A 17,472-nucleotide genomic window follows, 5' to 3' on the forward strand; every position below is an offset into this window, starting at 1 on the left:
ATGTCTATCTTGTTGATTTTCTCAAAGAACCAGCTCTTGGTTTCATTGATTCTTTGAATTGTTTTATTTGATTCTAATTGATTGATTTCAGCCCTGAGTTTGATTGTTTCCAGCTATCTGCAACTCTGGGGTATATCGGTTTCTTTCTTTCTTTCTTTCTTTCTTTCTTTCTTTCTTTCTTTCTTTCTTTCTTTTTTTTTTTTTTCTAGAGCTTTCAGTTGGGCCATTTAGTTGCTTGTATGAGATCTTTCAAATTTCTTCTTGAAGGCATTTAGTGCTATGAATTTTCTTCTGAGCACTGCTTTCATTGTGTCCCATAAGTTTCTGTATGTTGTACCTTCATTTTCATTTAATTCTAGGAAGTCTTTAATTTCTTTATGTCTTCCTTAACCCAGGTATCATTGAGTAGCTAGTTGTACAGTTTCCATGTGTGTGTAGGCTTTTTGCTATTTCTACTGTTGTTGAGGTACAGCTTTAGTCCATGGTGGTCAGATAAAATACAAGGGATTATCTCAATCTTCTTGTATCTGTTGAGGCTTGCTTTGTGACCAACGTTATGGTCTATTTTGGAGAAGATTTCATGAAGTGCTGAAAAGAAGGTAAATTCTTTTGAATTTGGGTGAAGAGTTCTGTAGACATCTATTAAGTCCATTTGATTTAGGACTTCTGTAAGTGCCTTTGTTTCCCTATTTGGCTTCTGTTTAGATGATCTGTCCCTTGGTGAGAGTGGAGTGTTGAAGTCTCCCACTATTAAGGTGTTGGGATCGATGTGTGATTTAAGCTTTAATAATGTTTCATTTACAAATGTAGGCGCTCTTGTATTTGGGGCATAGATGTTCAGGGTTGTGATGTCCTCTTGGTGGATTTTTTTTCCTTCGATGAGAATGTAGTGCCCCTCCTCATCTTTTTTGATTAACTTGGGTTGAAAGTCTATTTTATTAGATATTAGGGTAGCTACTCCAGCTTGTTTTCTGGTCCATTTGCTTGAAAAACATTTTTCCAGCCCTTTATTCTGACATAATGTTTATCTTTGTTGCAGAGGTGTGTTTATTGGATGCAGCAGAATGTTGGATCTTGTTTCTGCAACCAATTTGTTAGTCTGTGTGTTTTTATTGGAGAGTTGGGTCCATTGATGTTGATAGATAATAGTGACCAAAGAATGTTAATTTCTGTTGTTGTGGGGTTGGTGGTGTTACTGTTTCATTGCTTGTATTCTTTTGATTTTTTGTTATGTAGTTATCTATATCCTATGTTTTCTTGGGTGTAGTTGTTTTTGTTGGATTGCAGTTTTCCTTCTAGTATCTTCTGTAGGGCTGGTTTGTACTATAAGTCACAAGTTAAAATTATACTTCCTCAAAAAAATATACTTCCTCATTGACATATTTTAGTTTAATGACAATAATAGATTTTATTATTTTTATTATTATTGTCATTGGACCATTACTTATTTATTTTTTAAATTTTTTTATTTTTTTACATTAATTACATTTTATTTGCTTTCTATCTTAGCTGTAGTTCCCTCCCTCATTCCCTCCCAATCCCACCTTCCCTCCCTCATCTCTTTCCATGCTCCTCTCTAAGTCTACTGATAGGGGAGGTCCTCCTCCCCTTTCTTCTGACCTTAGCTTATCAGGTCTCATCAGGATGGCTATAATATCCTCCTCTGTGCCTGGCAAGGCTCCTCTTCCCTTGTGTGTGGGGCATCAAAGAGCTAGCCATTGACTTCATGTCAGAGACATTCCTTGTTACCTTTATTAGGGAACCCACTTGGATACTGAGCTGCCGTGGGCTACATCCAAGCAGAGGTTCTAGGTTATATACATGAATAATCCTTGGTTGGAGAATCAGTTTCAGAAAAGACCCCTGTGCCCAGATATTTTGGTTCTATTGTTCTCCTTGTGGAGCTCCTGTCCTCTGCAGGTCTAATTGACTCCCCCTTCTTTTTTCATATGAGTCCCTGCACTCTGCCCAAAGTTTGGTTATGAGTCTCAGCATCTGCTTTGATACACTGCTAGGTAGGACCTTGAAATTTTTTTAACAAGTCTATTTTATTTAGGGTTATTAAATGTTTCTACTTCCCTTTCAAACCCTTCAAAACTGGGCAGGAGGGAAAGAAAGTTAGTGGGGACATGGGTTGAGGTTCTCTCTGCTACTTGCTGCTGGGTAGGGTTGTAGGTGTCTTTTTGGGGCCCTACCAATATCAGTAGTCAAGAAATCCAGAAGTCCAGGTCACCAGTAAATCAGCAAACAGCTAATGCAGATGCAGGATGAACCAGCAGCAATCAGTCCTCCTCCAAGCAGCTGCACCTTCTTCCTCTGGGCTGTCATATTTATACCCCTCAAAGTCTGCAGAATTCAACTAATTCCACCTGGCAGAGACAACGCCCCATATGAGACACATAACAGGTGTGGACAAACTAAAATCCCCGACTTGGAATTTTAACAAAAGCATGTTTGCATATCATAAACCAAAACATCCACAAAAGACTAGATTACATATCAGCTCTCCTCCTGAGATCCTGAGAAGCTTCACTCTACTGAGTGAGCATCTGTCCTACTTGTGAAATGAGAACAGAGACTTCCATTCTTGCAGGTTGCTCTGGGGGTTTTAATGAGTCGACATGGAGACCATTGATTGTATAGGTGGTGGTTGCTAAAGACCACTCTGAAAAGGCCTGGTGAAATGCAAGGCCGGAATTAGGCTGTTGGCTAGAAGAAAAATATATGTGAGTGTAAGTGTTCATCTGGTTTCACACCAGGCATCTTCCTCCTTGGCCAGGATGGTTGCTCACCTGGTTTTCAGGAACTCATTTCTAGTAGAGGACCTGGCAGACTGCAGTCTGTGTACTTGATGTCCGCTTCCGCCTATAAGCTGGACAAATTGCCTTTTTCTGAGTTCTTTCTCCAGTCCATATGAATGCTTTAGGAAACAAAGCTGCAGCAGCTTATGAATTGTTTTCTTTGGCAACACCAGGTGGTGCTGGGAATCAACTAATCTATCAGCATATTTTCAGGGTAAAATTCTTCCTTTACAGGCTCTTATATTTGCTCACCAAATCTTTCATTTGCTATCCTCATATTAGATGTAGAAGGAATTGCAGGTGCTCATGCATCGACCTGGAATGTCATTATTCAGTAGTGTGTTGTTCAAAACCAAGATTTGTGGGGCTGGGGAGATAGCTTAAGCGTTATGAACACTTACCGCTCTTGCAAAGGATCGGGGTTCACTTCCTAGTCCCCCGTCACAGCTAACAACAATCTGTAGGTCCAGTGCGGGTGGTAGGAGAGAAGGGGGCAATACTTGGCAAAAGTTTCTCAGATCTGTCCTCATGTGGCAAATAGCAGGGTTTTCTTCTTGACTGTGGTTTCTTCTCCCCCCTCTTCTTCCAGTCCCTCCTCTCTCTTTTTTCCCCTCCCCCAACTACTCCTCCTCTGTTTATTTTCAGAAAAATTGTAGTCTCCCTTGGATATCAGCCAGCCCTGGCATATCAATATGCAGTAAGATTAGGTACATCTTCTCTGACTGAGTCTAGACAAGGAAGTCTAGTAGGAGGAAAGTGTCCCAAAGGTAGGCACCAGAGTCAGAGACAATCCCTGCTCTCACTCCTAGGAGTCCCACATGAAGACCAAACTACACAACTGTAACATATGTACAAAAGGTCTAAGTCAGTCCCATCCATGCTCTCTGGTTGGTGGTTCAGTCTTTTGTGAGCCTCTGTGGACCTAGGTTAGTTGATTCTGTGGGTTTCCTTGTGGTTCCTACAATCCTTCCTCTCCTTCTTCCATAGGACTCCCCAAGCTCTGCCTAGTGTTTGGCTGTGAGCCTCTGCATCTGTTTCCTTCAGTTGCTGGGTGATGCCTCTCTGATGACAGTTTTTCTAGGCTCATGTCTGCATGTATAGCAGAATATCATTAGCAGTGTCAGGGGTCAACTCTCTCTCATGACATGGCCTAAAGCTGGACCAGTCATTGCTTGGCCACTCCCTCAGTTTCTGTTCCATCTTTACCACAGCACATCTTGTGAGAAAGATAAATTGTAGGTTGAAGGTTTTGTAGCTGGTTGGTGTTCCAATTCCTCCATTGGAAGTCTTGCCTGGTTACAGGAGATGGAGGGTTTGGGCTCCATATCCCCCATTGCTAGGAGTTCTAGCTAGGGTCATCCTCATAGATTCCTGCTCTAAGTTTCTAGCTTGTCCTAGAGATGGCCCCCATTCCAGTTGTCTCTCCCAGTACTCTCTCTGTCTTCCAGTCACCAAATTACTCCTGTTCCCATCCCCATACCACCCCTGTCTGGTTGCCCGTCCCCCTCCTACCAACCCATGATGCTTGTTCTATATCTCCTTTTCAGTGAGATTTATGCATCCCCCCTTGAGCCCTTCTTGTTACTTAGTTTCTTTGGATCTGTGGATTGTAGCATGATTATCCTTTATTTTACGGCTAGTATCCACTTATAAGTGAGTACATAGCATGTTTGTCTTTCTTGGTCTGGGTTACCTCACTAAGGATGATATTTTCTAGCTCCATCCGTTTGCCTTCAAATTTCATGATGTCTTTGTTTTTAATAACCGAGTAGTATTTCATTGTGTAAAGGTACTACATTTTCTTTATCCATTCTTTGGTTGAGGGATATCTAGGTTGTTTCCAGTTTCTGGCTATTATGAACAAAGCTACAGTGAATATAGTTGAGCAAGTATCTTTATGGTATGTTGGAGTGCCCTTGGGCATATGCCCAGGAGAGATATAGCTGGGTCTTGAAGATTGATTTCCATTTTCTGAGGAAGCACACATTTGATTTCCAAAACTGTTCTTCAAGTTTTCACTCCTACCAGAAAAGGATGTGTTCCTCCTGTTCCACATCCTTGCCAGCATGAGCTGTTGCTTGAGTTTTTGATCTTAGCCATTCTGACAGGTGTAAGATGGAAGGAATCTCAGAGTCAGTTTCTTTTTTTAAAGACTAAAAAGTATCCTACTTTTTGAAAAGTTCATTCATCATTAACTATCAATTGGGTCTTTTTTATATCTACCATGAACATCCATTGGCTGATAACTGGGTGTTTTCTTGGCTGTAGTGATCATAGCAAGGTAGACATTTTCAAGAAAGGGTGATTACATCTTCATTTGCGTATGAGCCTGGATGGGTACAAGTTAGTGTTGCTTTTAAGTTTTTTTGGGGGAGTAGAAAGTCATACAGTTTTCAATAGATACTTCACCAAGCCACATATTCACCAACAAAATACAATTCCCTCACCAATGCTTGTTTTTACCTTTTGAGTAACATCCTTCCTTGGGGGTGCCTGGTGATACATAGCCACATGCATTTCCCTCATGCTCAGGAAAACTGACTCAATGTTGTTGTTTTGCCATGGAGAGACTTCTAGGGAAGCCTGTCAGTTACGTGCTGGCGATACTCTACACCATTTTTTCATGCTTATACATTCTCAATTATCATAAATATCTAAAGCCTGAGAAACATCAATAAAGAAATCTGTTTAACTATTTACAGACTTCTTAAACTTATTTGACCAGAGGCCACCTCCTTCTTTTTCCACAGCACATCTCAACACACACAAGGACATTTATTTTAGGATGGAGGTTTGGAGATTATCTGTAGGGAAATGGGCTTTCTTCCTGAATCTTTTAATCATGCGCTGGTTCATTTTTCTGTGACGTCTCGAGTGACTTTGTATGCTCTAGCAAGATTCTAACACTTAGCTGGCCATGCAGGTGCTACATCACATTGGCTCAAGCTCTAGGCATGAGCATGGGAGGGGCTCCTGCTGGTCCTGCAGGAACAGGCAAGACCGAAACCACCAAGGATATGGGCCGGTGTCTTGGGAAGTACGTTGTGGTTTTCAACTGCTCAGACCAGATGGACTTCCGAGGACTTGGACGCATATTCAAAGGTGAGCACCATGCTCTTCACCGGCTGACAGATTTCAAATCAGGTGACATTTCTTGTTAAGATTCATCTGCCAGTGTGGGTGATGCAGCTCACTGGGAGAGCATGCTTAGCTTGTGGGAAACTTGATTCAATCTGTAGCGGCAACAACAGCAAAAGATTTGTATATATTTTTTCAAGAACAGGATATGTTTTGGTTTCATCTTTTTTTTTCCCAGCTTGTTTTATTTGACAAGCTCAGTCTTAGCAACATTAGGTGGATGGAATGCTCATGCAGGTTCCCCTTTGTAAAGCACTTGTAGTCAGTAATACGGTTGGATGTTTACAGACAGGCTGCCAACTTCTTGGCTGTTTGGGGCCTCTTGATGCACCATTTATTTCCCAACTTAAGTTTTGAATAAACTGATCTCTGGTTCTTGGCAGCTGTGTAATATCCATTTTCTTGGTTTTTCAAAATTATATACTAATTGGATTTTCTATTTAATTTCCTTTCTAAGGGCTGGCACAGTCTGGGTCCTGGGGTTGCTTTGATGAATTCAACCGCATCGATCTACCAGTTCTCTCCGTTGCAGCCCAGCAAATCTCTATTATTCTTACATGTAAAAAGGAGCATAAAAAATCCTTTATTTTCACTGATGGAGATAATGTGACTATGAACCCAGAATTTGGACTATTCCTAACCATGGTATGTAATGCTGGAAGAGCTAGCAATTGAAATGAAACCCGGCCTTGTTGCCACAGTGCTCAAACCTCTCCCCAATCCTGATTCACCTGCGCTTCATGAATGGAAATTGAGATTGTAATTATCATTTCTGTTTGAAAACCTTCAGGAGCTAAACAAAGGTCATATTAATAACTCAGGACTTAGTCTGTCCAGGCAAAAGAAGAATAAGATACGTAAATGAGCTCCACAGCTGACATTCTAGATTTGTTGTGTGCATAATGAATCTTTTACTATCACGCTGGTGTGTCCCAGTTGCCCCAGGAGTAAGTCATTCGTTCTTGGGTTTTGCTTCCATTTAGAACCCTGGCTACGCTGGGCGCCAGGAGCTTCCCGAGAACTTGAAGATCAACTTCCGCTCCGTGTCCATGATGGTCCCCGACCGTCAGATTATCATCCGGGTGAAGTTGGCCAGCTGTGGCTTCATCGACAATGTAGTTCTGGCCAGGAAATTTTTCACACTCTACCGGCTGTGTGAGGAGCAGCTCTCGAAGCAGGTGTGTTATTCTGAAGGTCTCCATGGAGTTAACCACATTTCATCTCTCTGTTCACTGGGATGTTTTCAGTTCTTCTGAAAAATTGTTTGGGAATTTCACATATGCATATACTGTATTTTGATGAATCCACCCTGGATTCTGTCCCCTCCGGTTCCTCATTTATCTCCTTCACTGGTCTCCTCTCCCAATTTCATGCACTCCTGAAACAATCACTCGAGTCCACTTAGCGCTGCCAGTGTGTGCATGGTGCCGGGCTGTCTACTGGAGCATGGGTAGTCCCTCAGGCTGCACGCCTGTTAGAAGCCAACTCTCCCTCCCAGCAGCCACCCATCGCCAACAGCTCCTTAGCTTAGATCAGATCTTGACAAGGCACCTTTGATGCTAAGTATAAAATGACAGCAGCTGATCTGTGTGCATGTGTGCATACACGCGAGCATGTGTGCACGTCTGTGTGTGTATGTGTGCAGGCGCACGTGTGCATGGATGGGGCCGGAAGTCAGCTTCAGGAACTGTTTCTAAGGCACTTTCCTCCTTGGCTCTTATGACACAGGGTCTCTCACTGGCCTGGGCTAGCTGAGCAACATATTGAGAACTGTGGACCTGTCTGTCTCTGTGAATTCATGTGTGTGCCACCACGCCTGGCTTTTCTTTTCTTTCGTTCTTTCTTCCTTTCTTCCTTTCTCTTTGGCGTGGGATTTTGGACTGGTGTCAGATCTTCATGGTTACACAGCCCTTGGCCTACACGGTTATCTCCCAAGCCCAAACAAAATTCCTTCTAGAATTTTGTTAAGAAGTCTATTTAAGGAAATTACTACTTGGAGTATAGAAGCGATGTGGTTCCTCTGCACACTGATAGAAGAGCTAGAATCTGAATGATATTGCTGTTGGCGGTTGTCATATCTTGTGTGTACATCATGGTACACTAAATGTTGGCATAGTTTTCAGGAATTACTGTGTCATTGACTGGTCTTACGCTTAAGCTCACTTATGTATTTAACTAAGTTTGACTAATTCTGTTAGTCAGATTCTGTTGCTTATTCTGTTGCAAACTTCTTGATAGTTTCCTTATATGTTTGGGATAGCAGATAAAGCCCTCATGACAGTTAATGGCTAGGAGATATGAGCTAATCACATTATATTTGTATGGCCTGATGCATTGGACAATAATTTCATAATGTCTGAGGAACTGAAGCCAGCTTGAGTGGGTCCAATGTATGTCACAAGACTGCAGTAAAGGTACTGGCTAGAGCTTGCATTTTATCTCACTTTTGATTGGGCCTCAGCTTACTGAATTATCTTGTCCCTTCTGGTCCTTGATGTGGAGAACTTTCCAAGCCAGTGACTCCTCCCCTTGTCTCCACTGCTTCTGCCCTGCCCCTGCTTCACTCCTGCTGTCACATTCACAAAGCCCTCACAAAATGACAGCAACCAGTGCACCCAGGGCAGTTATCCCCTGGCAAGGTTCTCCTTCAGGAAGTCTCACTTGATTAGTTCCATCCGCTCACACTTTGAAGACATTGCTACTTTTGTGCACATTTACTTACACTTCACATCTCTGTTTTTGGTAAGAACTTGAATCCTCTGAAGGCAGGAAGTGACCCTGAGTGCTTTCACATTCTCCACCCTCAATGCATAAGCACTGAGTGAGGTGCAGTACTCCCTGTTACATTAATTGATGATGTTTAACTTTGTTTTTATTTTTACGTAGTCATGATTTTATTGTGGTAAGATACATAACTTGTGAAATCAGCCATTTCAAGTGTACAGTTCCGTAGCATTAAGTGTAATCACAACAAATAGATTTACAGAAAATTTTCATAATTTCTTTTCTTTTTTTTTATGTTTCTGAATTTTTTTTATTTTTTATTAATTACAGTTTATTCACTTTGTTTTTTTTGTTAGCATGTACTGTGGTTTATTGAATTCATTAATAAGGAAATTAACACAAGAAGAAAAGATAAAGGAAAAAAAAGAGCAAAAAACTCATAAAGATTTCTTTTCTTTTCTTTTTTTTTTTTTTTTTTTTAAGGAAAAAATATAAAAGAATCGCTTTACTTATTTCCATAGTGGCTACAACAGTATACATTCCCACCAACCATGGCTAACATTTTTTTTTCTCCAAGTCCTTGCCAGTATTTGTTGTCAGTTGGTTTCTTTTTTTTTTTTTTTTTGGTCAATGGCTTGCTCCTTTACCCCTTTCTTTTCTTTTTTTTTTTATTTTTATTTTATTTATTTATTTATTTATTTTTTTATTTTATTTTTCTTTTTAGTTACATTTTGTTAACTCTGTGTCCCAGCTGTATCCCCCTCCTTCATTCCCTCCCCAACCCCACACTCCCTCCCTGGTATCCTCCCTGCCCCTTTCCAAGTCCCCTGATAGGGGAGGACCTCCTCCCCTTTCATCTGACCCTGTTTTATCAGGTATCTTCAGGGCTGGCTGCAAAGTCCTCCTCTGTGGCCTAACAGACTGCTCCTCCCCTGGGGGGGGGGTGTCAAACAGCCTGCCCTTGAGATCCTGTTAGAAATAGTCCGTGTTCCCCTTACTTTGGAAAACTACTTGGTTACTGAGCTACCACAGGCCACATCCGAGCAGAAGTTCTAGGTTATATCCATAGATGGTCCTTGGTTGAGTGTCAGTCTCAGAAAAGACCCTGTGCCCAGATATATTTGGTCCTTGTAGAGCTCCTATCCTTTCCATATCATACTAACGTCCCTTCTTTCATATGATTCCCTGCACTCTGCCGAGGGTTTGGTTATGAGTCTTAGTGTCTGCTTTGAAACACTGCTAGGTAGAGTCTTTCAGATGCCTTTTGTGGTAGACTCCTGTCATAAGTTCAATGCACATCCCATTTGTCTTTCTAAATGAGGATTAATCACCTTCGCCTGTGTCCACTTTCTTGATTATCTTCTTTAGGTGTGTAGATTTCATTATGTTTATCATGTCTTGTAGGTCTATATAAGCGAGTATATACCAAGTTTGTCTTTCTCCTTCTGGGATACTTCACTCAGAATGATCTTTTCTAGATCCCACCACTTGCCTGCAAATTTCATGATTTCCTCCTTTTTGATTGCTGAGTAGTATTCCATTGTGTAAAAATACCACAATTTCTGTATCCAATCCTCCGTTGATGGACATCTGGGTTGTTTCCAAGTTCTGGCTATTACAAATAAAGCTGCTACGAACATGGTTGAACAAATGTCCTTGTTGTGTACTTGAGCAAATTTTGGGTATATACCTAGGAGTGGTATAGCTGGGTCTTGAGGTAGCACTACTTCTAGTTGTCTGAGAAAGCGCCAGATTGACTTCCAGAGTGGTTGAACCAGTTTACATTCCCACCAGCAATGGAGGAGGGTTCCCTTTTCTCCACAACCTCTCCAGCATGTGCTATCACTTGAGTTTTTCATCTTGGCCATTCTGATGGGTGTAAGGTGAAATCTCAGGGTCATTTTGATTTGCATTTCCCTAATGGCTAATGAGGTTGAGCATTTCTTTAAGTGTTTCTCTGCCATTCGACATTCCTCTTTCGAGAATTCTCTGTTTAGCTCTGTTCCCCATTTTTTAAGTGGATTACTTGGTTTGTTGCTTTTCTGCTTCTTTAGTTCTTTATATATATTTGATATTAGCCCTCTGTCAGATAAAGGGTTGGTGAAGATTCTTTCCCAATCTGTAGGTTGTCTATTTGTTTTGATGACAGTGTCTTTTGCTTTACAGAAGCTTTTCAGTTTCATGAGGTCCCATTAATTGATTGTTGCTCTTAGAGCCTGTGCTGTTGGTGTTCTGTTCAGGAAGTTGTCTCCTGTGCCAATGAGTTCTAGGCTGTTTCCCACTTTTTTTTTCCAGCTGATTTAGAGTATCTGGTTTTATGTTGAGGTCCTTGATCCACTTGGACTTTAGTTTTGTGCAGGGTGATAAATATGGATCTATTTTCATTTTTTTGCAGGTAGACATCCAGTTGGTCCAGCACCATTTGTTGAAGATGCTGTCTTTTTTCCATTGAATGGATTTGGCTTCTTTGTCAAATATTGAGTATTCATAGGTGTGTGGGTTTATTTCCGGGTCTTCTATGCAATTCCATTGATCCTCCTTTCTGTTTCTATGCCAATACCATGCAGTTTTTATTACTGTTGCCCTGTAGTACAGCTTGAGATCGGGAATGGAGATACCTCCAGATGATCTGTTGTTGTACAGGATCGTTTTGGAGATTCTGGGTGTTTGTTTCTCCATATGAAGCTGAGAATCTTTTTTTCAAGGTCTGTAAAGAATTGAGTTGGTATTTTGATGGGAATTGCATTGAATCTGTAGATTGCTTTTGGCAGGATGGCCATTTTCACAATGTTAATCCTACCAATCCATGAGCACGGGAGATCTTTCCATCTTCTGAGATCTTCTTCAATTTCTTTCTTCAAAGACTTGAAGTTTTTCTCAAACAGGTCTTTCACTTGCTTGGTTAGAGTCACACCAAGGTACTTTATGTTATTAGTGGCTATTGTGAAGGGTGTTGTTTCCCTAATTTCTTTCTCAGCCTTTTTGTCTTTGGTATACAAGAGGGCTTCTGATTTTTTTGAGTTGATTTTGTATCCTGCCACTTTGCTGAAGGTGTTTATCAGCTGAAGAAGTTCTCTGGTTGAATCTTTGGGGTCGCTCATGTATACTATCATATCATCTGCAAATAGTGACACTTTGACCTCTTCCTTTCCGATTTGTATCCCCTTGATCTCCTTTAGTTGTCTTATTGCTCTGGCTAGGACTTCAAGTACAATGTTAAAGAGATATGGAGAGAGTGGGCAGCCTTGTCTTGTCCCTGATTTCAGTGGGATTGATTTAAGTTTCTCTCCATTGAGTTTGATGTTGGCTATAGGCTTGCTGTATATTGCCTTTACTATCTTTAGGTATGTGCCTTGTATCCCTGATCTCTCCAAGACTTTAAACATAAATCGGTGCTGGACTTTGTCAAATGCTTTTTCAGCATCTAAGGAGATGATCATGTGGTTTTTCTCCTTCATTTTTTTTATGTGGTGGATTACATTGATGGATTTCCGTATGTTGAACCACCCTTGCATTCCTGGGATGAAGCCTACTTGGTCATGGTGGATGATATCTTTGATGTGTTCTTGGATTCGGTTTGCAAGTATTTTATTGAGTATTTTTGCATCAATGTTCATAAGAGAGATAGGTCTGAAGTTCTCTTTTTTTGTTGGATCTTTGTGTGGTTTAGGTATCAAAGTGACTGTGGCTTCATAGAATGAGTTTGGTAGTGTTCCTTCTGTTTCTATTTTATGGAATAGTTTGAGGAGAATTGGTGTTAGTACTTCTTTGAAGGTCTTGTAGAATTCTGCGCTGAAGCCATCTGGTCCAGGGCTTTTTTTGGAGGGGGGACTGTGAATGACTGCTTCAATTTCCTTGGGAGATATAGGACTATTCAGTCTTTCTACCTGATCTTGACTTAATTTTGGTAGATGGAATCTGTCAAGAAAGTTATCCATTTCATTTAGATTTTCAAATTTTGTGCCATATAGGCTTTTGTAGTATGACCTAATAATCGTTTGGATTTCCTCAGTGTCTGTAGTTATGTCCCCATTTTCCTTTCTGATTTTGCTGATTTGTATGGTTTCTCTCTGCTTTTTAGTTAGTTTGGCTAAGGGTTTCTCTATCTTGTTGATTTTCTCAAAGAACCAGCTTTTTGTTTCATTGATTCTTTGGATAATTTTATTTGTTTCTAATTGATTGATTTCTGCCCTTAGTTTGATTATTTCCAGCCGTCTGCTCCTCTTGGGTGTATCTGCTTCTTTTTTTTCTAGGTTTTTCAGTTGGGCCATTAAGTTGTTTGTATGTGATGTTACGGATTTCTTCTTGTAGGCACTTAGTGCTATAAATTTTCCTCTGAGCACTGCTTTCAATGTGTCCCATAAATTTGGGTATGTTGTGCCTTCATTTTTATTGAATTCTAGAAAGTCTTTAATTTCTTTCTTTATTTCTTCCTTGACCCAGCTGTCATTGAGTAGTAAGTTGTTCAGTTTCCATGTGCGTGTCGGCTTTTTGTTGTTTCTGTTGTTGTTGATGTCCAGCTTTAGTCCATGGTGGTCAAATAGTATACAAGGGATTATTTCAATCCTTTTGTATCTGTTGAGGCTTGCTTTGTGACCAACTATATGGTCTATTTTGGAGAAGGTTCCATGTGGTGCTGAAAAGAAGGTGTACTCTTTTGAGTTTGGGTGAAAAGATATGTAGACATCTATTAGGTCCATTTGATTTAGGGATTCTGTGAGTGCTTTTATTTCCCTATTTGGTGTCTGTCTGGTTGATCTGTACCTTGATGAGAGTGGGGTGTTGAAGTCTCCCACTATTAAGGTATTAGGATCAATGTATGATTTAAGCTTTAATATTGTTTCATTTACGAATGTAGGTGCTCTTGTATTTGGGGCATAGATATTCAAAATTGTGATGTCCTCTTGTTGGATTTTTCCTTCGATGAGAATATAGTGGCCCTCCTTATCTTTTTTGATTAACTTGGGTTGAAAGTCTATTTTATTATATATTAGGATGGCTACTCCAGCTTGTTTTCTGGGACCATTTGCTTGAAAAACATTTTTCCAGCCCTTTACTCTGAGGTAGTGTTTATCTTTGTTGCATAGGTGTGTTTCTTGGATGCAACAAAATGTTGGGTCCTGTTTCCGTAACCATTCTGTTAGCCTGTGTCTTTTTATTGGTGAGTTCAGTCCATTAATATTGATAGATAATATTGACCAATGCATGTTAGTTCCTTTTGTAATGGAGTCGATGATCTTACCTTGTTTCATTGCTTGTTTTCTTTTTATTTTTGTTGGGACATTATCTGTATGCCCTGTTTTCTTGGGTGAATTCGTTTTCGTTGTATTGGAGTTTTCCTTCTAGTATCTTCTGTAGGGTTGGTTTGCTGTATAGATATTGCGTAAATTTAGTTTTGTCATGGAATATTTTGTTTTCTCCATCTATGTTGATTGAAAGCTTTGCAGGGTATAGTAGTCTCGGTTGACATTTGTGATCTCTTAGAGTCTCCATGATGCTTGCCCAGGCCCTTCTGGCTTTCATAGTTTCTGATGAGAAGTCTGGTGTGATTCTGATAGGTCTACCTTCATATGTTACTTGGCCTTTTTCCCTTGCTGCTTTTAATATCTTTTCTTTGTTCTGTAGATTTAGTGTTTTGACTATGATGTGACATGATGTGTTTCTTTTCTGGTCTAGTCTATTTGGTGTTCTGTAGGCCTCTTGTATATTTATGGACATCTCTTTCTTTAAGTTGGGAAAATTTTCTTCTATGATTTTTTTGAAAATATTTTCTGGACCTTGGAGCCTGGAGTCTTCTTTTTCATCAATTCCTATTATTCTTAGATTTTGTCTTTTCATAGCATCCTTGATTTCTTGGATATTTTGTGATTGGAATTTTTCTGATTTTACTTTTTCTTTGAGAGAAGTATCAATTTCTGCAAGTGTGTCTTCAGCTCCAGAGATTCTCTCTTCCATCTCTTGTATTCTGTTGGTGATGCTTACTTTTGTGGTTCCTGATCTTTTCTCCAAGTTCTCCAGCTCAAGAGTTTTCTCATTTTGTGTTTTCTTTATTGATTCTAATTCTGTTTTCATGCCTTGCACCATTTCTTTTATGTGTTTGAATTTGGATTCCTGTCTCTCTACGATGGACTCTATTTCTTTGTTCATTTCCTTTTTGTATGCCACTAATTTTTTCTCTACTTGTGCCTCTATTTGTTTGGCTATGTTTGCCTGTGTTTCTTTAAGGGTTTTGTCTATTTCTTCTTTCTTTACCTCCAATTGACTGGCCAACTCTTTGAAAGATTTGTTCATTTCCTCCTTATAAGCCTCAAATAATTGAGCAAGCATGGCTTTAAGGTCATTTTCCTGTGCTTCTGATGAATTGGAGTATCCATCGATTTTGGGGTTTGCTGGTGAAGTCATGATGTCCTGATTTATGTTGGAAATGTTCTTTCGCCTACCCCTGGCCATTGGCTTATCTGAGACCTTCCCTGTTTGTTTTTGGATTCAGCCGATCAGACTGGTACTGTCTCTCTCTCGAGTCTGGAGAATTCTTCAGGAAGTTGAGAGAGGTCCCGTGTCCTTAGCGTATGCTGAGGACTAGCTGTACCTGTGGGAGGAAAGTACGCAGGCGCAAACAGAGGCAAATGCAAGCGTGCGTGCGTGCGTGTGTATATGTGTGTGTGTGTGTAAGTGGGTGTGGGCGTGTGTCTCGAGGGACAGAGTGATGGCTAATGTTGAACCCTTGAGTGTGTGGGAGGGGCTCTGCAATGTATATGTCGCAGGCGCTAGTGATGATCGCAGCGCAATTTCTGGCATTAACTGCCTTAACTCCTCAATTAGACCCACAGAGCAGGAACTTCAATGTTCCAAGTGCCCCTCTGTTTCCCAAAGTGGGTATATGGGTGGGAGGGGGTTCGATGCCTGGCTTCTGTTTTAGAAGAACCCAGGATCAGGGGAGCTGCAGATTCTCAAGGGTGCACTCACTTACAGGCAGGACACTTGGCAGAGATCGGCGTATCTGGGCTCTCTGCTCTCTGGTTTGGCCCTGCTTCTTTGATGTGCTCCGCCAGTTCCGTGCTGCTGTCACTGCCAGGTTATGAGGTCTTGCTGCAGCTGGAGATTTCAGGGTGGTCACGTCAGTGGGAATCGGGGTAACCAGCCTTTCTGTTCTCTGGTTTGGCCCTGGTTAGTCTTAAACTGGAGGGCTGATGTGCCCCGCCAGCTCAGTGCTGCTCCGCCGCCAGGTTAGAAAGTCCCGCTGTAACTGGAGACTGGGTTGCTAGTCCAGATGCTTTCTGGGAAGTCCCGAGGTCTCTTCACTGTGCTCTCCAAGCTTCGGAGGCCCAGCGCCTGGTGTGTCTAGCTTGTATGGCGTTTCTTTCTGGTTTTGGTGAGTATATAGCGTATTCTCTGTCACTGTGGGATTGGGCGGGCCGTACAGTCAGTGATGGCGCTCCTGCGGAGCTAGTATGGCGTCTAGCAGACTCGGGCCCTGGGAGGATGGTGCAGCCGCCGCGCGTGAATCTGGGGCTCCGAGACACAGTACTGCTCGCCTTTGCCGATAAAGGGCTTGGGGCTCAGCCTCAGTGGCTGCAGGCCCCAGGCAGTTAGGTCTGCGCTGAGAAAGGCGAGTCTGAGAAAGGCGAGTCTGAGAAAGGGGAGTCTGCTGTGCCAAGGAGGAGGGAGGTCTGGGGGAGGGGAGTGCCGAGAGATCAAAGGATCGTTTCTCACCTTCCCCAAACAAGTCCCTGGGTGACATGAGACCAAGGTTTTCACCTCCTGCGATGTTCCCTGTTGTTTAGAAAGTCTCTCCGTTGTTTCCCTGGCTTCAGAAGTTCTTCCACTCATCAACTCAGAACTTTATCTCTTCCACAGCTCGGAAACTGTGTGTGCTAGTCGCCATCTTGGCTCCGCCCCCTCTCATAAAACTTATTCACTTTGTATCTTCCCATAAGTCCCTCCCTCCTCCCCTCCCAGCCCCACCCTCCCTCCAGTTTCTTCTCCCTTGCCCCTCCCAAGTCCACTGATAGGGGAGGTCCTCCTCTCCTTCCTTCTGATCTTAGTCTATCAGATCCCATCAGGAATGGCTGCATTGTCATTTTCTGTGGCCTGGTAAGGCTGCTCTCCCCTCAGGGGGAGGTGATCAAAGAACAGGCCTATCAGATTATGTCAGAGGCAGTCCCTCTTCCCATTACTATGGAACCCACTTGGATACTACGCTGTCATGGACTACATCTGTGCAGGGGTTGGTTCTTGGTTATCTCCATTCATGTTCCTTGGTTAGAATATGAATCCCTGTGGAGAACCCTGTGTTCAAATTTTCTGGTTCTGTTGCTCTCCTTGTGGGGTGCCTGTCCTCTCCAGATCTAACTATTTCCCACTTCTTACTTAAGATTCCATGCACTTTGTCCATCAGTTGGCCTTAAGTCTCAGTGTCTGCTTTGATAGTCTGTAGGAAAGAGCCTTTCAGAGGCCCTCTGTGGCAGGTTCCTAGGTTGTTTCCTGTTTTCTTCTTCTTCTGATGTCTATCCTCTTTGCCGTTCGAGATGGGGATTGAGCGTTTTAGTCAGGGTCTGCTCTCTTGATTAGTTTCTTTAGATGTTAAGGGTTTTAGGAGGTTTATCCTATGTTATATGTCTATATGAGTGAGTATATACTGTGTGTATCTTTCTGCTTCTGGGACAGCTCACTCAGGATGATCCTTTCCAAGTCCCACCATTTACCTGCAAATTTCATGATTTCCTTATTTTTCATTGCTGAGTAATACTCCATTTGTGTAGATGTACCACAATTTCTGCATCCATTCTTCAGTTGAGGGGCATCTGGG

General features: G+C 41.7%; 1 protein-coding gene across 1 annotated transcript in view; it reads left to right on the forward strand.

Annotated features, from left to right (window-relative positions):
- Window positions 1-17,472, forward strand: part of Dnah5 (dynein axonemal heavy chain 5) — a 298,260-nt gene that overhangs the window by 124,939 nt on the left and 155,849 nt on the right. Inside the window, exons 35-37 of the mRNA XM_055619009.1 lie at window positions 5,725-5,903; window positions 6,397-6,584; window positions 6,923-7,117. Of these exons, the coding sequence (XP_055474984.1) occupies window positions 5,725-5,903; window positions 6,397-6,584; window positions 6,923-7,117 (562 nt within the window). The remainder of the gene's footprint in view (window positions 1-5,724; window positions 5,904-6,396; window positions 6,585-6,922; window positions 7,118-17,472) is intronic.

Source organism: Psammomys obesus, unplaced genomic scaffold (genome assembly GCF_907164565.1).
Source record: "Psammomys obesus unplaced genomic scaffold, mPsaObe1.curated_primary_1811, whole genome shotgun sequence".
NCBI lineage: Eukaryota > Metazoa > Chordata > Mammalia > Rodentia > Muridae > Psammomys > Psammomys obesus.